The 24,235-nt window shown below is 39.7% G+C and overlaps 1 protein-coding gene across 2 annotated transcripts in view; it reads right to left on the bottom strand.

Annotated features, from left to right (window-relative positions):
• Positions 1–4,504: 4,504 nt before the first annotated feature.
• The window catches only part of AFG2A (AAA ATPase AFG2A), a 328,990-nt gene continuing 309,259 nt past the window's right edge, over positions 4,505–24,235 (bottom strand). For both annotated transcript variants that reach the window (XM_081544859.1, XM_081544858.1), the window contains one exon: positions 4,505–5,432. In XM_081544859.1, the coding sequence (XP_081400985.1) occupies positions 5,256–5,432 (177 nt within the window). In that variant the 3' untranslated portion in view covers positions 4,505–5,255. The remainder of the gene's footprint in view (positions 5,433–24,235) is intronic.

Raw genomic sequence — 24,235 nt, 5'->3', positions numbered from 1 at the left:
GATCAGATTGAAGATCTAAATGAATTTTTGACTATATAACCATCTGTGCTAAAAATTTTTTGATACATCAACCATAAGTAGTATTTTCCAGATATTCCACTATTTTGAATTTTTTGATCAAATAATTATTTCTAAGTGAATTTGAACTTCTAAATCTGTTTTTGTTGTTATTATTGTTTCTGTATTTATTTTTAGTTTTATTACATGGTGGTTATAGAGCACATTTTCATATTGGGCCAAATTGTATTGTACCTGACAGACAGCAATTGAAATATTTAACACACGATTTATCTGTTCTCTAATTTCCTCATAGATGAACTCAATTTTTCTTTTTCATTTCCCTAGGTTTTGTTGTGTGTTGTGTGACACATTAAACACTTCCCAGAAATGTTTATCACTATGTTTCTTTTAAAAAAATAATTTTATTTATTTATTTATTTTTGGCTGTGCTGGGTCTTCGTTGCTTTGTGGGCTTTTCTCTAGTTGCAGTGAGCAGAAGCTACTCCCTAGTTGCGGTGTGCAGGCTTCTCACTGCGGTGGCTTCTCCTCTTGTGGAACATGGGCTCTAGAGCACAGGCTCAATATTGTGGCACACAGTGGCATGTGGGATCTTCTCAGATCAAAGAGTGAACCCATGTCTCCTGCACTGGCAGGCTGATTCTTTACCACTGAGCCACGAGGGAAGCCCATGGCCAAGTCTTGAAAGAAGAATCTACATGTTTTGCAATGATTTTGTAGACTATTAAAACACTTGTAACTTATCTCTTTCTGCTTAAATTTGCTAGTGAATTCTGTTCCCCAAAAGATACAAGTTACAGGGGTATATCTGACATAGAAGTTAGATAAAGTCTACCCATGCACACAACTGGCATAATGAAAACGGAAGGGAGGAAAGCAAAGCAATTTGGAGAACTAGAATTTCTACATGCACCATATTTGGAAACTATTGTTAAATCAATGCATATATAATTTCAGAAAGTGCTCTGGTGGGTGCTCATCTTTAAAGGAAGGACTCAGGAAAACACGACAAAATGAACCAACACTCTAACAACCTCACATTCAAGGACTGAAGTAACAACAGGCCAGGGACATTATTTTATTCTATCTTTTGAGCACCTTTCCTATAGCCTTCTCCTGCTTAAGACAAATGAAATAGATACTCAAGTTTGTTTTTCTATAAAATTCAATAATTATTTTTCCAAAATGGAAAGCTTATATATTATTTTTAAAATCTGTTTTATGTATTAGAAATACCACAGACCTGAATACTTTTCAAGCTAGGTTAGGGTGGTTGGTATTAAACTTATAAATAAATTTTCTTGCTTGCAAAGAATTTAAAAGTCATTCTTCTAAGTTTTGTTATTAGAAGGAAATATTAGTTTCACTATACAAACTAAAGTCCCTTGGAATGTTGCAAAAGTGTCAATGTGAATATCTCCAAACTCGGGAAGGAATCTGAACCAGTGAAATACTTTTGACCAAACAGATGCCCCAAAACCAAGTTATCCTTAGATAGGAAGCTGGGCATTTTCTTTCCTTGTTGAATTTCTAAATTTTCCATGAATTGTATTGTGTATTCAATCACAACAATCCCACATAATAGGATCATACACCATTTTAAATCCATAAGCGTGAGACTCTGGAATGAGAAGTCAAATCATTATATAGAGATAAAGCTAAGTAAACTCCCATCAGCAACACCTGACCTGCTCTTTTTTGCGACTTAGAACTTTACTGTTACTGCTGTAGAAAAGGCACAAACTTCAAGTAAAGGACTATCATTGCTTTTTCAATGGCAATCGTTAGCTACCTAAAGATATAAAAAAAAAATTGGTTTGGAATCAACTAAAGAGGTAGTGATCTAAAATCTCTGAAAATCCTTAAATTCTACCTCTTTGTATGATCACAGTGCCATGGACTGACTCTGAGATTTAATTTCTCCCACTCACTGCAAGACATGTAGCACCTAAATACTAACTTTCACCAACAAATGTCTTCCAACTTCACAAGGAAAAAATATTATTTTTATATTTCTTTAATTTTGGATCAGTTTGAGAAGATGGATGTTTACTAAACTGATTGTGGTCATCATTACGTGATGTTTAAGTCAAATCATTATGCTGTCTGTACACCTTAAACTTATAGAGTGCTGTATGTCGTATCTCAATAAAACTAGAAATTAAAAAAAGCTAGTAGGAAAAAAACAAAATTCTTTCCACTTATTTCCTGGGTCCTAAAAACCTGATCCTTATTTACTTGTCTGCATTTTATTCCATCATGCCTGGAACTCCTGATTTTCCAGAAATGTGGCGGGTTGCATTCGAAGTCCATGGAATGAGGTGAATTTATGATTATGATGTTGGTTAGAATGCAGAACATGGCTATAGGTGCTTTTTGCCCTTGCATCAAAACATGTCAATTTAAGGTCATCTTTTAAAAATTGTAAAATATTTAGGTATACAAAAATTACAGATTGTATTACAATCAATATCTGTATTCCCATCACTCAGTTTAAGATATGAAATATTTCCACTTTTCTCCTCTGAGGAAATTCTCCAATACTTAGTGTTTGGTTTCCGTTCATGTACTGTTCTACTACATGTCCCCCTTAAACAATATATTATCTTGCATGCCTTAAAACTTTAAATATTAAGTATCCTTCTGAAACATTCTTTTTGAGATTACTGTTTTACATATAGCTATTTTATTTTACTGCCATAGGTATTGCATTGTATGAGTACTTCATAGAAATTCCTTCTCTTACTGATGGATATTAAGATTGTTTCCAGTTTCTTACTAGTTACAAATAACGGTAATATGATTTTCGCATTCATTACCTTGTTGAATAACTTGCTCTGAGTTATACACTTGGGAGAACCATTGGGATTATAGGGTTTTCAACATCACTAGTTATGTTAGTTGCTTTTTGAAGTGGCTGTATTGATTTATACTCCCCCAGGAGAGTGTGGAGGCCCCACATGTCCTTTGGGATTATAAACTCTATAAGCAGGGTTTTGGGGTTTCCCTGGTGGCTCAGTGGTAAAGAATCTGCCTGCCAATGCAGGAGACACAGGTTTGGTCTCTGGGTTGGGAAGATCCCCTGGAGAAGGAAATGGCAACCCACTCCAGTATTCTTATTCTTGCCTGGAAAATGCCATGGATAGAGGAGTCTGGCGGGCTGCAGTCCAGGGGCTTGCAGAGTTGGACACAACTTAACGGCTAAACTACAACAAGCAGGATTTCAGTTCTTTAATTCAAAGCACAGGTAAGTCAAGAGAAGCTCTTTGTGGTCTCCCAGGCTTGTGGGAGGATGTTAGTCTGTTCTTAGACTCAAGGTGTTGGTCGCTAAAGATCTGAACATTATGTATGAGGCTCAGTCACAACTTCAAATGTCATATGGGCTGAAGGGTCTGAGCGGCCATAAACACCTCAACTTCTTGTAGCGGTTGCCTTCCTCCTGCCCCCAGCACCCAGCTCCCAGTCTGAGAGCCTCAGTGTTGGTTCAAGCTTCTTGTTCTTGTTTGTAGTTTATTGGCAACAGGATGTCTTTAATTTTCCTGGTTAGGCCTTTGGGAGTAAGTTTTTCTCTCATTTTCTTGTACTCTAGCACTTAAAGAAGTTACGGTCCCTTAATAACTAAAGGTATAGTGGGAAGCACAAAAGTAACTTCAAGGTTCTATTTATTTCAATGTGTAAGCCTTATTTTCTAATCAGCAGAGTCCAACAGATCTTTCTAAGCAATGGAAATGTTCTACAATCTAGTCTGTCCAATATGGCAGACACATGTCACATGCGGCCTTTGAACACTTGAAATGTGGCTAACAGGTCTGATGAACTAAAATTTAAAAATTGCTTTCTTTTTCTTTAAAAAAAAATTACTTATTTATTTGGCTGTGCCGGGTTTTGGCGTGTGGGATCTAATTCCCTTACCAGGGATGGAAGCTGGGTCCCCTGCCTTGGGAGCGCAGAGTCTTAGCCATTGGACCACCAGGGAAGTCCTCTAAATTTTTTATTATTAATTAATTTTAATCAAAAGCTTAACTTAAGTAGCCACATTCCACTATTTATTTGATAGCACATTTCTAAATAGTAGTAATATTCTTCACCCCTTGGGTGATTTTATGTACTAGTAAACCAATGTAGTCTGAGAAAAAAACTCTTACAAAATCTACTTTTGAGAGTCAAAGGATGAAACAGTTGAGACATGACTTCAGAATATCCACCACCACAAAACTGTAGAGTTCTGTTATTTTCATAATCAGGTATCTCTCATCTGAATTGTTTTTCTGGGAATTTTCAAAGACCTACAGTGACTAGGTTTAAGTGCATATTCTTTCTCATCACCAGCTTCTGAACTGGAAGTCAAGCAATCAATTTCCAACAGCTTTTTCAAGGATATTTATGGAGTGTTTGTGTCAAGAAATCTCAAGGATAAATAATTTGGAGCATAAACACAGATATTTAGAATGCAGTGCAAGACAATATGATTAACAGTACAAGTTGGTTTTTCTTTGAACTGAAAAAGTTTATTGGTAACCTGGAAATGTGTACAAGTTAGAATATGAACCCCTTAAATGGTTTATATATAGAATTCTCATGAAAAAAACAAAAACCAAGTACTTCTCTAGGCCTGGACTGAGCTTATATTTCCAATTTTTTAACCTTTCAAAGGGCATTATAGTGTATGAAATAACTCTCAATTCTTTGTTTCATTGCCATGAGTACAGGTTAAGAAGGCTAATGCCAAAATATATGTATGAATCATAATGAGAATAAATATGTAATTGGAAACAAAGTCACATAAGCCTGGCTGGAGCATTTAGCCATTTCACTGGCTGGCCTTCAAAATTAAAGATTTGTGAATATTCTAAACCGTGTTTTCAACTAAATGCATTTTCTATGTTCATGTATAAAACTGATGCCCACAGTTTTGTTTTTTGGAAAAACACTGAAATGGATTCTGAAGAAAGGAAAGCACCATGGGAGGAATAAACCAGGTCAATAATGAAAATACAGAAGTTTGATTTTTAAAACTCAGCACACATTTCTAGATAAAACTAATTTTAACTCTTGTCCAGAGATTTTCATGGATATTTTCATTGCAACCATATGACTTAAAATGTCTGTAAGAATGGAAGCCCCTCAATCTGGTCAACATATTTCAGACATTTCGCTTATTAAAGGCTATTTTGACACTATTTTGAAACAATCTTTCTCTATGAAGGATTTTTAGTATAATGAATGTGTATATTCTCTCAGAGCGTATGCAGCCCACTCTTCTCTTGATAATCTTCATAGAAACGTCTCAATGATTCAGGAAGTCTGGGTGTCACGGTGCTCAAGGCTTGAGTAAAGTGTCTTTTCATAATGCAGTTGGCTGTAATGTCTTCTTCCAGAGCCAGCAGGGCTGCCTCTTTACAGACAGCTATGATCTGACACAAAACAAACAAATAAAAACAAAAACAGGATAAAAAGGAATATATAAAAAAAAGATAAAACAATCATACTGTTTTTTAGAAATGTTCACATTTCAGATATTCATCTATGGTTAACTTTTACAACTATAAACTTATCCACATTGATCTTTGAGAGTCATTCCACTTGAGTTTTCAAAAGGATAAGAAGTAATCACTTTAATTTCAAAACAATATATTAAGTACTGAGATCCAGGAGGCAAAACGATGTTATGTTATGGCACTGGTGCTTAGGAGCTTACAATGGTAAAGGTACAGGCACAGACCTCTTCCCAGGTGAGTCAGTGGTAAAAAGTCTGCCTGCAATGCAGGAGAGGTGGGTTCGATTCCTGGGTTGGGAAGATGCCCTGGAAAAGGAAATGGGAACCCACTCCAGTATTCTTGCCTGGAAAATTCCATGGTCAGAGGAGCCTGGTGGGCTACAGTCCATGGGGTCGCAAAGAGTCGGACAGGACTGAACACACACACTTCAACATAGACCTCTAACACAGGAAGACCAAGAGTGAGTGTGCCTGTGGTAGGGGAGGTGGGAGGAGACCAGTGATAAGGGCAGGGCTGAGGAAGGAGACAGATGGAGAGGATGGAGAGCGAGGTCCTGCGCATCAGCACACCTCATCATAGCATAGAATTTCCGCATTCCTTTCCACCTTTGATCTATTACCGACATGTAAAAGCATTTCTTTATGTGCATCTCCTTAATGAGTTCTTAAATCTTAGGAATATCAGATAGAGTTGTCTCCGTTTACTTTGGAGAGCTGCATTAAAACAGAGAGGTGATTTCTGTTTACTCAGCAAGGAAAGCTGGGAGAATTGAAAAGAATCAGGACTGGGGGGGGGGCGGGTAGACGGGATGCTGGGGGAGGGAGGAGAGAGTGGGTGGTAGGAAAACGGAAGGGAGGAAGGTTCCAGTCTTGCTTGAATCCTGAAATGTGTTTTAAGCTCTCTGGACTTTAGACAGCGGAAGCAGGCTGATGCCAGTGTCATTCTAAAGACACATTACTGTGGTGAAAAGAGCTTGTTGGATGAAAAGAGATATTGTGATTTTCAGGGCAACAGGGAAAACAGTGATTGATATTGACTGCACCCTTATATCGGTAAATGAAAGGGCCAGCTGAAACACATTTGTCCAGCCATTCAGCATATTTTCTCTGTTTGTTCACTTACTGAAAAGAGCTCCTCTGCTTATGCTGGGCTAATGGCTGCCAAAGCAGTTTAGTAGCTTTTTAGGGGATTTAGCAGCATGTTTAGGGAGCTTTCAAAAAACATGCATAGATTTAGATGGCTTTGTCAAATTACCACAATGTAACTGTTAGTTCTGGGCTTCATTAATGAGCACTGAAGTCGACTATAGTGGTTATGCATGTTAATGCTTTTCCCAAAAGAATGGCTACCGACTTGTTGAAGGAAGAAACAAAACTTCTAGGGATTAGTGAAACAACCTCATCACATATCCTGGTGCAAAAAGGGTATTTTGAAAATGGGATGTGATATTTATTAAGCACAGTGAAAACACATAAAATGCTCACATGGTAAACCGGTTCCACTGTGTTCCAAAGGGACCTTGGGGACCTCCATGAGGAGGTGGGGGGATCGAGCGGGGAGAGCTCAGCCTCCTTCTAGCCCCCCCATCTGAGCAGCACTTCTCTCATGCGTGCAGGAATCTGAAGCAATGGCTGCAAGGCTGAAAAGCTGGAAGCCAAATCACTGGGAGAGGCAGAGAGGAAGGGATTAACTGCTCACTGGTGCAATTCCAGCTCCCTCTCTCAGAACAGAAAATGCTTCCATTGTGTGGCTCCCTCCTCAGGCTAAGTGGAGTAGAGAGGTTACCACCCCGTGGCCAACGCCTTGTCTTACACATTTTACCTGATACCTCGGAGAACACTGGACCCAGGATGAACGGCTACAAACATCTACTGAGTACCTACTGTGTGTGCTAGACAATTACTAATGACTTTACGAATTAACTGCTATGTGACCAGCGCGTCGAGGTTTTGTACATGCAGTGATCTCATAGTAGAGGTAGGTGCAAAAGTCTGAAACCACCAAATGGTGTGGTGGTGGGTGGTGGGGTAGGTAGGTTGGGGTGAGAAAAGAAGGGGAGGTGCAAGGCTGCCTGGAGCCTCTCAAAATTCCTGGAATTCAGCTCATGTGGCCAGATAGCAGGTGGCTAATAGTGCTGGCACATTTGAGAAATGAACCCACAGTCTAGTAAGGCTTGTTCTCTCAAGACACAGTAATCGAATAGGGAGAAGAAATGATTATACTCCTCTAATAACTGGAATCTTGGGTAGCCTAACACAGCAAGGTAGGGAAATACAGGGAGTGGGAAGTGAGTCACTGAGGCCTTAAAGGCTGTCCTTGGGGTTGGCTCCCTTGAGCAATTCCTCTTGCCCTTCCTTCATATCTACATCTATAGATTTTCCTCTAAGCTATAGATTGCTTTTTGCCTTCAGCTTCCACGGCAGTGACAGAGGGGACACTGATGGTGGTCAGAGCAGTGACTGCCATTTAAAAGCCGGATGCTTAGTGACTTGGGGCCTCCGGTATGTGCTAACATTTCATAGTAATTGGCCTCCTATATTTAGTATTGGCCTGACCCTTGATTAACAATTTCTACAGAATTGTGAGACACAGAAAACTTGAACTGAGTTTTGACTAAAGCACTAAGAAATGTTTGGTTTCGACAGAGATGACCTTTAGAATCTCTGGGAGATGATGACAAGGGAAACAGAGCAGCTGAATACTGGTGTTCAAGCCCCTCATAGGAAGCTGTCCTCTGCTGTGTAGAAGGAGCCCAGTTGTTTGCAATGTAAAGGTGGCTGAGGGCTTGCCTGAATTCTACACTTGCTTCAATAAACCTTATCCTGTTGCTTTTTATTTACAAGGGATGTCCTGAAGGACCAGCCAATTAGGCAATCCTTTCTACCACTTCTATTTTCCTATCATATTTGCTTAGCAATATACAACAAATAACTGAGAGGAAACAGAGCTCTAGTCATAATTAACCAGTCACTCATCAATTAAGACACACTGCACAGCTACTATGCAGCAAGTAGGTGAGGTCAGGTGGAGGATCCAGAGACACAGAAAACATGGTATTAAGAGGTACCACTAGTAAGCAAAAGGAAAGTGCTTTGGTGTGGAAAGAAGGAAGAAATTACTGGTTCATAAACTGGAGTGGGAAGGACAGAATTTAGATATGGACATAGGACAAGAAAGGACATGCTGAGAGGAAGAAATAAAGTGAGCAAGGTGGGGAGAAAGAGACCAGGAATTACATGAATCTAGCTTCAGTATCCAAAAATGGAGGGGAAAAGAGTAATTCTATCATTAAAATGTCACTAAAGATAATGCAAGTTTTCAGAAGTCCTGTGGGCCATAATGACAGTGAAGGGTAGTCACTGACAGTCATCTCTAAACCCATTTCAGAAGCCGCTGATGCACTGGCAGCTGACAGAGCCTAACTCCTAAAAGTGCCTTTGTTTTTACTTTTTTCCTCAAAAAAGGGCTTTTTAGTAGACATCCCAGAAGGAAAAGCAGTAATCAGATTATTGGTTCTTCTCTCCTAATTCCAATAAAAAGACAGGCCTGAAAATGCAAGTATCCGTAGGAGGTGCATTTCATGATGACTGGTTTCTATTTGCTCTGGGTCACTTACTTAGACATGTGTTTCAAGCTTCTATGTTTCCCAAGAGAGGTGCAGCTTCCTACTTGTTTTCATGGCCCATGCCAGCCTTCCCCTTGAGATATTAGTGTCTTTTTAGAGGAAGAAGTATTTCATGATCAAATAAGTGCGATAGTATATATATACTGTTACCCATAACACACAGTAGAATGTTAAAGATTTATTAATTTTAGGGAAGCCTAGCCATGATGATCTGCTTAATTTTCTTTAACCTGATGTTTCTGCCAGAACTCTCCATCTGTCCTCTGCTTTTGGCAAAACGCCTACAAATGGCTATCTGTAGGGTTACTGCTGATCTTCTGCGTGCACTCTGAGAAGTGCTAACCCACAACAAACAATCCAGTCTAGGTACAACATGACTCCTGCTTATCTTACATCCATCTTTTCCCTTTGCTCTCCCCTATTCCAGAAGCAGGGCAAAGGCTAACAGAGTTTTGCCAAGAGAACGCACTGGTCATACCAAACACCCTTTTCCAACAATACAAGAGACGACTCTACACATGGACATCACCAGACGGCCAATAACAAAATCAGACTGATTACATTCTTTGTATGGGCTTCCCTCATAGCTCAGTTGGTAAAGAATCCGCCTGCAATGCAGGAAACCCTGGTTTGATTCCTGGGTTGGGAAGATTCCCCTGGAAAAGGGATAGGCTACCCACTCTAGTATTCTTGGGCTTCCCTTGTGGCTCAGCTGGCAAAGAATCCGCCTGCAATGCGGGAGGCCTGGGTTCAATCCTTGGGTTGGGAAGATACCCTGGAGAAGGGAAAGGCTACCCACTCCAATATTCTGGCCTGGAGGATTCCATGGACTGTAGTCCATGGGGTAGCAAAGAGTCGGACACGACTGAGCGACTTTCACTTTCACACTCTTTGTAGCCGAAGATGCAGATGCTCTATACAGTCAGCAAAAACAAGACAGGGAGTTGATTATGGCTCAGATCACGAATTCCTTATTGCAAAATTCAGACTTAAATTGAAGAAAGTAGGGAAAACCACTAGGCCATTCAAGTATGACCTAAATCAAATCCCTTACGATTATACAGTTGAAGTGACAAACAGATTTAAGGGATTAGATCTGATAGACAGAGTGCCTGAAGAACTATGGATGGAGGTTTGTAATACTGTATAGAAGGTGGTGATCAAAACTGTCCCCAAGAAAAAGAAATGCAAAAAGGCAAATTGGTTGTCTGAGGAGGCCTTACAAATAGCTGAGAAAAGAAGAGAAGTGAAAGGAAAAGGAGAAAAGGAAAGAACACCCATCTGAATGCGGAGTTCCAAAGAACAGCATGGAGAGATAAGAAAGCCTTCCTCAGAGATCAATGCAAAGAAATAGAGGGAAACAATAGAATGGGCAAGACTAGAGATCTCTTCAAGAAAATTAGAGATACCAAGGGAACATTTCATGCAAAGATGGGCACAATAAAGGACAGAAATGGTATGGACCTAACAGAAGCAGAAGATATTAAGAAGAGGTAGCAAGAATACACACAAGAACTATACAAAAAAGATCTTCATGACCCAGATAACCACGATGGCGTCATTACTCACCTAGAACCAGACATCCTGGAATGTGAAGTCAAGTGGGCCTTAGGAAGCATCACTATGAACAAAGCTAGTGGAGGTGATGGAATTCCAGCTGAGCTATTTCAAATCCTAAAAGATGATGCTGTGAAAGTGCTGCACTCAATATGCCAGCAAATTTGGAGAATTCAGCAGTGGTCACAGGACTGGAAAATGTCAGTTTGCATTCCAATCTCAAAGAAGGGCAATGCCAAAGAATGCTCAAACTACCACACAATTGCACTCATCTCACATGCTAGTAAAGTAATGCTCAAAATTCTCCAAGCTAGGCTTCAAGAGTCCGTGAACTGAGAAATTCCAGATGTACAAGCCGGATTTAGAAAAGGCAGAGGAACCAGAGATCAAATTGCCAACATCTGTTGGATCATAGAAAAAGCTAGCAAATTCCAGAAAAACATCCACTTCTGCTTCATTGACTACACTAAGTCTTTGACTGTATGGATCACAACAAACTGTGGAAAATTCTGAAAGAGATGGGAATACCAGAACACCTTACCTGCCTCCTGAGAAACCTGTATGCAGGTCAAGAAGCAACAGTTAGAACTGGACATGGAACAATGGACTGGTTCCAAACTGGGAAAGGAGTACATCAAGGCTGTATACTGTCACCCTGCTTATTTAACTTTAATGCAGAGTACATCATGCAAAATGCTGGGCTGGATGAAGCACAAGCTGGAATCAAGATTGCTGGGAGAAATATCAATAACCTCAGATACGTAGATAACACCACCTTTATGGCAAAAAGCTAACAGGAACTAAAGAGCCTCTTGATGAAGGTGAAAGAGGAAAGTTTAAAAGCTGACTTAAAACTCAAGATTCAAAAAACGAAGATATGGCATCTGGTCCCATCACTTCATGGCAAATAGGGAAACAATGGAAACAGTGACAGACTTTCTTTTCTTGGGCTCCAAAATCATTGCAGATGGTGACTGCAGCCATGAAATTAAAAGATGCTTGTTCCTTGGAAGAAAAGCTATGACCAATCTAGACAGCATATTAAAAAGCAGAGACATTACTTTGCTGAAAAAGGTCTGTCTAGTCAAGGCTATGGTTTTTCCAGGGGTCATGTATGGATGTGAGAGCTGCACCATAAAGAAGGCTAAGCGCCGAAGAATTGATGCTTTTGAACTGTGGTGTTGGAGAAGACTCTTGAGAGCCCCTTGGACTGCAAGAAGCTCCAACCAGTCAATCCTAAAGGAAATCAATCCCGAATATTCACTGGAAGGACTGATGCTGAAGCCCCAGTACTTTGGCTACTGGATTTGAAGAGCCAACTCATTGGAAAAGACACTGATGCCAGGAAAGAGTGAAGGCAGGAGGAGAAGGGGACGACAGAGGATGAGATGGTTGAATAGCATAACCAACTCAATGGACATGAATGTTCGAGCAAGCTCCGGGAGATGGTGAAGGATGGTAAGTCTGGTGTGCTGCAGTCCATAGGGTTGCAAAGAGTCAGTCATGACTGAGTGACTGAACAACAATAACAAATTCCAGAACAGAGAGAAAAGGGAAAGAACTGAGCAAGAGAGACGGAGGAGGGCCAGTCTTTTTAATGGAGTCAAAAGGCAGCAGACATAGTACACAGTTGGGCCTTGGACCTATACCTAATACATATGCATTTGCTGAACTGAATTGAGCAATTCCTTAACTAACAAAAGTTTTTCAAAAGTGTATGTTATACACGTATTTCTGATATTTGGCCAATATTCTGTAATATTTTTACTTAAGTCTATTATGACCTAGACTTTGTCAGTTATATTTAAGTTTTTGGAATGATAAACTCAATAGGAAAAATTAGTTAACACTGAAATATGTTCATTTTAAGCAAATATTTTGGTCTGGGGCATCACTTAGAATCTAATTCTCTCCTTAGAAGTGATACAGATCAGAAACTTCAGCGAGAATACAAGTATGCCTGTTATTTTGTGGGATGCTTTCTTAGGTATCAAAATTTGTTATACAATGAAAGTAAATTTTTCCCTGTGCTGTCACAAGGGAAAAACCTATACTTTAACTGAGAAAGATTCCCAAAAATTTACTAACAATGCAGTAATATATATTGGTTTAGATAACCGAAATGGAAGATCTGGTTTAACAAACTGTGCCAGTGTTTATCTATTGCCTCACTTGGTGAACGTAACCTGGCATCAATTCATTACTGAAGGATTTCCTTTTCTGTATTGAGCTTGGAGAGGTGAGGTCTTTTCAGATAAATTTGCTATTAAGAATACACCTCTCTATTCGGGAATGAGTCCTATAGAAGCTGAGAAGAAGGGGCCTTCAATTTAAACTAGGACCTTTCTTATTACTGTCTCTGAAGCTTTAAGGAAACTGAATGCATGTGTGTACATGTATGTATCTCTACAGTGTACACGGGGACCACACAGCTCATCAAATTCTGCTGGTTTCACTTTCAAAATCAGAGTCTGGACTATTTCAGTGATGGGGGAATTCAGATGAATTCTTCCCATGGGGCCACAGAAGAATCTCACTGAGAAGTGTAGACCAATACACGAATTTGAGTCACAGACTGTCTGGAATGTTGAACTAACCTGTTTAGAAAGAACACCCTTAGCACTTAGACGCTTTAACATCTTTGGCAAAGAGGATTTTGGAAGCTTTCCCCTAATCCTTTCACCATCTTGTCATCTTTCTCCATAGGCTGCAGACTACATCATTTAAATGAATTATTAGTCAGTTACCAATAAGGTTGTTTTTGCCATTATGTTGTAAAAGCAAAATGTTTTGGCTGACTCTGTAAAGCTGAGAGTGTATGTTCTGTGTTCCTTTTCAGTTTTGACTAAAAAAACTAATACCCAAACTTAAAAAATATATATGTGCTTTGCTGAAAGGTGAAAACAGTTAGTCTCTATTTGAGTAAATGCGTAAATAAGACCAAAAAAGCCTCAGCTCTCACTGTCAGAGTGATTAAGATAGGTTGTGTTTCAGTGTCATGACATTCATTTATTTGGTGCCAACATGTTACAAATCCTCTTTCCATTTGTTCAGCAGTCATAAGAGATCTATCAGATATCTGAAAAATAGCAAAATAAATAGGAAATCTCTGTATGAAAGATTTAGGCATATTTGAGATGAACTCCTAAAAGGCAGGAAAGGAAAAGATTTTTATGAACATGTTTACAAATCCTCAAAACAAAGTCACTGAAGAAAACAGTAATTGTATTCAACTGCAAGGAAAAAAAAAACTACTCAGCAATATCAGCAAAGGGACATACAAGTATGAATTTTCCTGCTGTGCTTGCCCTCTGAAAAAGCAGTGCCTTTAGAACAACAATACAGCAATAACTGGATTACGTGAGACGACTCCCCTTTCGAGGGGTGTGGGGAAGCAACTTCCCAGGATGAGAGGGCTCTTGACCATTGAACCTTGGGAAATCTAATTACCTCACTTTTAAATGCAAAAGGGCAAAAGAGGCAATTGTGCAGAATTCTGAATGCCATGAAGAATAAGAACAATGTCTTACTTCACTGAGGGGAAAAAAAAAATGAAACCTCTTACACATAGCCTATGGTTCTTTCCGCCAGTCCACGAGACAAGAAGAGTTTAAACAGGTGGCTCAGCTTTGTAAAACAGAAAGAGGCATATTGTGAAAATTAAAACATGGTTTCTAAACAGGCGGCAGCATTTTTTAACTGATGCTGTTAAGAATGCCCGTCAAGGCAAAAACTGTTTACCAAAAACTAATCAACAGGAAGGAAAACTTGAAAATGCTGGGCACTTATTTCGGGTACTTGTTCATCCTGGGCTGTAGCCCTCGCGTTTTCTTCAGTGTCACAGCAGCACGACCTGCCTTCCTGGGGCACTGAAAAATAGGAGCCCAACAGCCACTTCAAGCACAGTTCCCTCCATTCCAGGTAAGGCTGGGGTAGTATGTGCACTTCTCTTCTACTGACCGTAAATGAATTAAGACAATGCCAACAGAACACTGGCCTTGAGTGGCAGGTGAGGTCAGGAAGAAGGGACACTGCTGCATGCAGGCCTGTGGAGTAGGCCTGGAGCTGCTCACCTCCAACAGGGACGCTAAAATCCTAAGAGAACTGTCACCACTAAGCTCCCCACTACCTCTGAGAGATTATCTGTATCCTCCAAAAGTGGAAGAGTAACACATTTCTGAAAGTGGCCTAAACAACCAACTCAAGTTCTGTTTGCTTCCCATCACCCCATCCTGTGGGCCCAGAGTGTGTACTCAGGTCTGTGGAGAAACTTTGTCAGTGATTTTAAATGTGGGGGAAGAGGAGGCTTATTTATAGGGTGACCTCATATGATGAGAAAAGCGGCTCTGCAGTGCTGAGTTCGTTTACCTGATTTAATCAGCACTTGTCAGGGTTGCTTTTCTAAAAGTTCAGAGGGAAACTACACCTGCATCCTGGGGACAGTAATTTACAGGTGCAAGGAGATGGCCGTGCAGCAGTTTCTTGCCTGAGTAGGTGAACTGCGCGGTGCAGAGTTGACTACTGTGGGGAGCTGGGGCTGTCGAAGACGCCCCTCCAGCCCTTCTTCGGGCAACGACCCGCCGAGTCCAGGCTGAGACAGCACTCCCCTCTGTCCCCGGCTCCTGCTGTTTGGAACGAAGAAAGCTTGCCTTCCAGTGAAGCCTAAATGTGCTTTTCAGCTTCTTTGTATTTCAAGTGTACTAAATAGCTTTAAAGAATCCACCAAAAGCAATGGGCTGCAGTGCTTTAAAACGATGTCTTAGGTATTTTCAAGAAAGTGGTTTTGTTAAAAGCGTCGTCTGTGTGGAACACCTGTGACCTGTTGAGCTTAATTGGGCCGCAGCTGGCGCTGACTGCAGTGCGGGCGGCGGGGGGACATTGTGTGCGCTTGGCTCCCCGCCCCCTTGCTTTTCTTTTCACTTTCAGAGTCCGCGACCTCCTTCCCCTGTGTGTCTGAGGGATTAGGAACCCAGTCGAGAGTGGTGTCCCGCTGTTTGCGAATAGCCTGCCACTGGAGGTGCTTCAGGGAGGAGACTACCTGGGAGATTATGTACTACTGCGAGGCTGAGGGCCATTCTCCCGGGCCCATTGAGACGCGGTGAAAGGTGGCTGAATGGCCGCGCCTGAAAGATGTGACTGAAGGGCACGCAGCGGGCTCCTGGCCGCGGAGCAGCAGATGGAGTCTGACTGTCACAGGCACAAACGGCCAGGGGTGCCCCAAACGGCCAAGAACACAGATCAGGGCTGAAAACAGGGCCAGTCGGGGAAGGGAATTCCAGGGAAGCCGGTGGCATTGATTTAAAGTTCTCCACAATTCACCTCACAGATAAACTTTTACTTGGGGATGCTAGAGGTGAGAATTTTTTGGAGGGCAAATTTCAGATTTAAGGAATCATACAATCCCTTGGATTGTATGGAAAATAGGCTTTATGATGCGACCCCATCTGGAATTGTTAAGGTCAAAACTATCTAGAGTGCCATGCAGAGTACTGAATCAAAAGAAAACAAGGTCTGTAAGGTCGTGTTCAAAATCTAATGATGTTAGAGAAGGGGGAAAAACTCCTTGGTTGCTTAATTTTGCTGATTGAAAGTTATTATGAGATCTCTGAAATATATAGCTGAGTGTACATCCAATCGTTATTACTTGCATGGAGGAACCCATAATAGTTTTTGTTTTTGAAAAATTTACAAATGAATTGACCATCCCACAGGGGTAAAGACTGAGGGTTTTTATTATTGTTTCTGCAACCATCAGCAGCTGTGGGAATTTGAAATGTTTCTAACATTAACTGAACTCTAACAAATTAAAAAGGAGTATTTTTAGTTTTGAAAAGACCACACCAACTGGTATGGCTATAGAGAGAACATAAGAAGCCCGTGGTAGAGCAGGAGAGGGGTGAGAAGGTAAACAGATGCTGGGAACCCTCCATTCATTCAAGAAATCTTTACTGACCACCTACAAGGTTCCAGGCCCTGGGGAACAGAGTCATGAAGAAAACAAAGTCCCGCTTTCAGGGAACAAGACTGTGGAAAGTACTGGTTAATGTACCTACTCCTTCAAGGTTCAGTGCGAATGTTTCCATTGAGTGGCACTCTCGGCGGCCACTTCACTCCCTCCCCACACCCGGTTGCTTCATGATCACCTGTCTTGTGTTCTGGAAGCAACCTGTACTACCATGCGGTTATCTCACAGTTGTCAGGACAGAGTTACTAGTAGTAAATGTCTATTTCCCTCACAAGATGAGAAGGCCTACAAAGGCTGGCAGCCTTGGCTCTGCTGCGCTCCCCAAACATACCAAGTTAGCACGTCCCTTAATCTCTGGGAGTTTGTGAAAAGGGATACTGCTGAGCTATCTCTGAACAGAGAGAGAAAGTAGCTTTTACATTTTGTTTTGCTTTAAACATACACAAACACAGCTCCTGCTGTGACAACTGCAGCCAAAATAACTGTCTACTCTGGACTAAAAAACAGTATTGTCTGGAGCACAGTGGATCATCTGAGGTGTGTATCTGTGAATCCTTGGGGGCTAGGGGGGCAGGGGCTGATGACCAAGTTATGCCTGGAAAGCTATTAAGGCCCTGGAAGAGGTACCTAACTGGGCAAAAAGCATTTAGGAATAGGAGTGCTTGGCCCTGGGCAAAGAGCCTGACAAGAGATAGTCAAGAAAGGGGAGAGCAAACAAAGTTCAGCTAGCACCGCTGCCCCCTGTGTCTGGAGGGTCAGATCCTCTGGACCAGGGTTGTGGAGCTTGGGAAGCAGTGGCTGGGGGAGGGAGGAGGTAAGCAGGGGTGTTCAGCCAGTTTTAACAGACCCTGTGTTTCATCATCTGTCAACCGTCTTCACTGCCAACTCCCACACCATGCCCCACCCACACATGCAGAAAAGTGCCTCCTTTGAAACTCCAGAGCTTCGGGAATGCCTCGGGTACTCCTCCTTGGATCTCGTCTACCTTGAGATTCTGGACTCTGACTGTGGAATGGAATACTTGGAAGTCAGAACTTTTTACATCCTCTTTTTTCTTTATTTGAGATATAACTGACATAAAACATTTTACTAGTTTTATGAGTACAACATAATGGTTCACTATGTGTCTATAATGTGAAATAATCACCACAGTTATAAATTTCTTTGTCTTGTGATAAGAACTTTTAAGATCTGCTCTTTTTGCAATTTTTAAATACACAATACAGGGTCATTAACAGTCACCAGGCTGTACATAACCCTCAGGATTAACTTATTTCATAAGTGGAAGTTTTTTACTTTTTGATCACCTTCACCCATTTCACCCACCCTACACCCAGTCTTGACTTAAATGAGCTCATTTCTCCTTTCCCACTCTGAGTCATTTTAAAGAGTATGCTATAATGATAAACAGAGAAAAATGCCTTGACAATAGCTAGCTAGCTAAGGGGTATCTGAAGTTAGGTTCCAGGGAGCAAACACTATGTTAAGTATACCATGACAGGGAGTGAGAAGACATGATTATACACACTTCTTTTACAGATGTCATTCTCATTTACAGTGAAACTGTCCTGAAAGAAAAGAAAGGTTTTCTTTCCCAACAGCATATAAATAAATAAAAATGGATTTGTACTGGGACTTCCCCTGGTGGTCCAGTGGCTAAGACTCCGTGCTGCCAATTCAGGGGACCTGGGTTCAATCCCTAGTCAGGGAACTAGACCCCACCTGGTACAGCTAAGACCCGGCACAGCCAAAGTAAATAAATAAATATTTTTTAAAAAGGATCTATATTAAATGATATCACCATCAAATAAGATATTCTAGAACACCTAACAGTATATATTCACATATCTTCTCTACTTGTACATTAAAACAATTTTTTATAGTTGTTAGTATGATTTATTTATTTTTGACCATGCAATGCAGCATGTGGGATCTTAGCTGCCCTACCAGGGATTGAACCTGAGCCCCCTGCATTGGAAGTACAGAGTCTTAACCACTGGACCACCAGAGAAGTCCTTTGACTTTTACAGTTTAAGGTGATCTCTATTTCCTCTGATGGGTAATGCTTGTGTGGCTTATTAGCCATTTGCTTAGAAGCTCATCTTATATTCTTTTAAACTCACATAATGATAAATCAACATTGTCTTATTTGTAACATGAATTGGATGCTATTTCAAGTATTACTTCACCAGTTTTGTGTGTTTATTGGCTACATAAGAATGATTCTTAACCGAGGGTCCCTGGATAACTAGATGGGTCTAAGAACATACAGAGACCTATGAAAATTTATATGTAGAGAGACAGTTCAAGCTTTCATCATATAAAAGAAGGAACCCCAAACAGGTGAAGAACTACCACTCTACAGTAACTACAATTGAAACCTTCTTAAGTCCCATGAATGCTTCATAATAGTTCTATCTTCCCCTTTCCAGATGACTTAGGGCAGAATGCAGTTGGGCTAGAACTGCCACAGCTGGGGAGCACAGGAGTTATGCAGTGGTCAATCACAGTAAAGACAAGGAGTTTTTACTTTCTTAGACCTTCCTCTTGTGCACATAACAATTCTATAGCTGCCTCTAGGTGTAACTAAATGCTTATTTAGGTCTTTATTTACATGAAGAGGAACTAAAGACTTCTATTTCATTAAAAAAAAAGTTAGGATAATAAGACACTAAGACTGCAAATTAAAGCACATTAGTTAAGGAATGCAAAACCCAAGTTCCCAAGATTAGATTAGAATTTACAAGTGGCACATATTAACTATGTGTGATTTTAGATAACCTGTAAGTCAATTTTTAAATTTAAATACATGTAGGTTTTGATGTTTGGTAATAACATCACACACTGGGGTATTTAGAAATTGAAGGAGTTGTTTCCTTATCTGAAAAATTATATGGCCTATTGTCTTACTGGGAGTGAGATGCACTTTGAATTGTTTCCTGAATGTCCATTAAAAAGGAAAAGAAAAAAGATCCCTGATTTTACTGATTTAAAAGGGAGTAGCAAGATACAGTGCTTGTCTTTTAACAATTAAAAAATTATATATGTGGCATAACTTAAAGAGAAATTACAAATATTTGTAAGAGCCACATTGGCTAATCATTTTCATTATAGGTACCCTTAATCCAGAAGAAAGTGAAGAATAAAGATGATTCAGTTTATGAAGGCTTTAACCAAAACATTCTTTTTTTTCTCTTCTGATCATTAAGTCCATTACTTAATGGTCTATGAAACTTAAACATTCTTTCTTAACTACTGTTACCCAAACTCTTTTACAAGAATTCTAATGAGAGAATAAGGTTTGTGACAAGTTCAGCAATGAAAAGAGTCAAAGACTGAAAAATGTCCATTTGTAAAGGATAAACTAAAAACTATGAGAAAAGCCATAAAAGCAATCCACAGATATGGAAAGGGTTATGAAACAGGAGAACAGATGAAACTACTTACTGATAATGAAAAAATAACATTTAACATTTTCTAAACTTTAATGTATTAAATTATCACTTGGTGGGATTGGTTTGTTATCAAAAACACAGCAGTGGTTATACTTAAGGAGCTAATGGTGAATTTTCAAAGCATAGATTACTCATCTATAATTTTTAAAATCTAAAGATGTAAAATTGAGTGAATTTGAGTATGTGTATTTAGTAAATTTCATGACTGTATTCATATATTTTACCTCATCATTTTAAACTATCAACTTTTTCTAACCATCAAAAAAGTCTATCATTGGAAAGAAGCCAGTAGATATCTCTAAATGAATAGAAATTTTTTTTTTTTCATGGAGATGAGTCAGCTGGACACAAGGGAATACCATACAATGGACACTATTTTGTAATCTTAGTCAATGTATTCTCTATTATACATGATAAAATATACACATAAGAGGACCCTATAATGCTGTAAAGAGAAGAAAATTGGAGCAAGTGCCAAGAATTTCCTGTTAAGGGCTAACAGGAAACTTTAGCTAGGCTACCTTGATAACAAGAACCTCTGTTTTATTAGTTTATCCTTTATAAATGTACATTTTTCAGTCTTTGGCTCTATTCATTGCTGAACTTATCACAAACCTTGTTATGCTGTTCAGTTGTGTCTGACTCTTTGTGATCCCGTGGACTGTAGCCCACCAGGCTCCTCTGTTCAAGGAATTCTCCAGGCAAGAATACTGGAGTGGGTAGCCATTCCCTTCTCCAGGGGATCTTCCTGACCCAGCGATTGAACCTGAGTCTCCTGCATTGCAGGCAGATTCTTTGCCATCTGAGCCATCAAGGAAGCCCACTATGCTGTCATCCAACTGGAAATAAACCCATACCATCTTTGATACAGTGTGTTTATGTATCTTCTGTACATACTTTATAATTACACTGAAGAATGTGAGAGTCAGAAGAAATTCTGAGTTACTTTACAGGTCTGTCCTGCTTTCCCCCACCAACTCTTCTCTTTAAAATAAACATATCTACATTCAAACACATACACACACTCATACATACACTCATGTGCAGATGCAATATTAAGTCCACAAGATGTGGCATGGGTTTAAGCACTATATTAAAGTGTGAAGTATATTTTACTATCAGTAGTTCGAAGCCCAGCATTTGTAAATCTTTTAAAATTAACTAGGCTGTTAAGATCCCATCACTCTGGCATCAACCCAGCAGAGCTGTGCCTTTAGCAAAAGAATTCTGTAATAAAACGAGATTTTACATGCTGAAACGAAGTATTTTAAAACACCTTTTTGCCTATTTCTCATTTTAGTGCTATCTGTGGAATTTAAAATCCACACATACATATACAAATGTTCCCATGGAAGATTATGCTAAATTTTGGGTTAACCTCAAAATTGCTAACTTTTTGTATCAACCTTTTAATGAACACTTTTATTTTAAGAAGAAACCCAAGTCCTGAAAAGACTTTAAGATATGTATTCTTTAATTGCCATAACAAACACAACCAAGCTAACCTTAATCAAAGGGGATTCACGAACACTTTTCACACTCCACACGTGAATACCTCTTAGTAAGGTGGATAAAATTCTGCCTCAGCTTCTCTTATGTCTCCAATATGAACAATCATTGTGACATCTGCTGTAGATTAGTCCTTGACTGCTAGGGATAGAAACTCAATTTGCATCAAAGGGGAAATTTATTATAAGAATATTATTGGGTCTAATGGAACCCGAGGACAGTAGTGTGGCTGGGCCTCAGCAGGCCAACTGGAACCCGGCACTCATTCTCTCTCATATTTTTGATCTCCTCTCTCACTACAGAGTGGTTTTCTCCACATGGTTGAAAACACAGCAACACGCAGTGTCTATGTTTTATATCTTACAGCTTTAGCCACAAGAAAGTCATTTTCTCATTCCACTAACCAAAACTCCTGCGGCAAGTCTCTGAATGGCTTAGCCCAGTCACTGTGGGTGTTATGATGGGGTCAAAGTGAGGTAGATCATTTCCTCTGCACCATTATCAACCGTGTGTGTGTTCTCATGTTGTGATGGCAGGACAACTCTGTAGTTTTTTGTGGGGAGTGAAAATCCTTGGGATCCTGTAAGTATAGGTTACTGGAGGCAGGCCTATGTTGGTTGGTTGAAGGGTGAGAGAGAATGTTAAAGGGTCCTCTGCCCTTCTTTATTTATATGTAAACTTGTGTTGCTTATAAATTGCTTCAAATGCTGTCTGGCAACACATTACCTCAAAACATTCTGCTGAAAAGATGCCAAATTGATCTTGTGTCCACCAGTGCAATGGCCCGCCTGCCAGCCATACTTTCAAAAATAGTGCTCAAAATATTTCAGTGCAGCCAGTTGCTTCTAGCTGCCATTTTCTTAGATCATGCTGCTCACTAGATGTCCAGATAACAATCTGGGCTGTACAACAGATTTTCAGATCATCCAAAATATTATACTGATGGAACTCCAGTGGAGTAATCAGTTAGCGTGCAGTATTTATACAAAATATGATAAAGTTGAAAAACCTCAAGGACCAACTTCTTTGGCAATGATTATGGAATCTACAGGAAAAATTAAAGCTATTCTTTTTGAGTGATGATTCTAACTGGGTCATGGTCAAAAATAGATGTTATCTTTGTGTTAAATCCATTCTCTTTCTAAGGAATGAGAGAAGTCTCAATGAAAATCAGAAAGGAAAGCAAATAAATGTTCCACTTCCTTTATGGTGGAAGAGGTCATATAGCTAATAGATTACAAAACTTGAGTCTGGAGCTGTTCAGTTTGGAAGTTAATGGGAATTTTATTTGAAGACAGTTCCTAAATTCAATTAAACTAGAAATGTGTGTTGACAAGACTTAAGGAGGGGAAGAATGAAATGGACAGTATTCCAAGTTTGAAAAACTTGTACCATTCTAAGTGTCTGAAAATGATTTTAAGTGTCTTTCACACCAGCTCAACCCCACTTTGTAAACTCGACCAGCTCTTTCTCTTGAGAATAGTGGAGAAAGGGGAAGACAGATGAAATTGAGTCCTTAGTGAATATTTAGAGAGAGAATAATATATGTTTTTCCTTCTCACTTAAGCTTTTTTTTTTTTTTTTTAACTAGGGAAAACTCAAACATATACAATAGTAGATTGTGTGTGTGTGTGTATGTGCTAAGTCGCTTCAGTCATGTCTGACTCTTTGCAACCCTATGGCTGACCAGGCTTCACTGTCCATGGGATTTCCAGGCAAGAATACTAGAGTGGGTTGCCATTTCCTTCTGCAGGGGATCTTTCTGACCCAGAGATGGAACCTGCGTCTCCTGCATTGGCAGGCAGTTTTTTACCACTAGTGACACCTGGGAAGCCCAGAGAATAATATATAATGAACTCTCATTCACCTGTTACCCACGTTTACCAATGATAAACTCACAGCCAACCCTATTTTATCTAAAGTCTAATCCTTACCCCCAACACTGCACTAAATTTTTTGAAGCAAGCCTCAGAATAATATTTAATCCACAAATATTTCAGCATATATCTCTAAAAGATTTTTTTAAAAGCGTAATGACAACATCATTATTCCACATTACAAATAGCAATAATTCCTTAATATAGTCAATATTTAGTCAGTGTTAAAATTCTGCCAATTATTCATAAATGTATTCCAGCTAATTTGTTTGAACTAGGATCAAAAGAAGACCTACGCACTGCATTTCGTTAATACATCTCATTTCTCTCCTTCTTTTCCCTTACAATTCATGTTGGAGACACTGGATCACATGTCTGATATAGTTTCCCACATTCTTTACTTTCCTGAGCATTTCTGTGGTGTGATTTAAAATGTTCCTCAGTCTCCTTAATTCCTGTAAACTCATAATAAGATCTAGAGGCTTGAAGAGGTTCAGGTTTGATTTTGGGGGACAAATACGTCAAAGATATTGAGATTCATATAATGCCTGGCTGTTTCTCTTTTTATGGTTTAGTCACTCATGATTGCCTAAGTCCTTTACTTCACTAGGGTTGCAAAACAGTACTATCCTCTTTCTGGTATTCCTTCTTCATTTACTGATTGGGATATATTTATAAAAGGGAAGCTTTCCCATCCCTTTCTTCACTTCATCTTAGATAAATGTTAGTAT

The sequence above is a fragment of the Giraffa tippelskirchi genome, chromosome 11 (genome assembly GCF_054371585.1).
Source record: "Giraffa tippelskirchi isolate mGirTip1 chromosome 11, T2T-mGirTip1v1.2.pri, whole genome shotgun sequence".
Taxonomy (NCBI): Eukaryota; Metazoa; Chordata; class Mammalia; order Artiodactyla; family Giraffidae; genus Giraffa; species Giraffa tippelskirchi.
The sequence above is the reverse complement of the archived record's forward strand: the minus strand, read 5'-3'. Positions and strand labels throughout refer to the sequence as shown.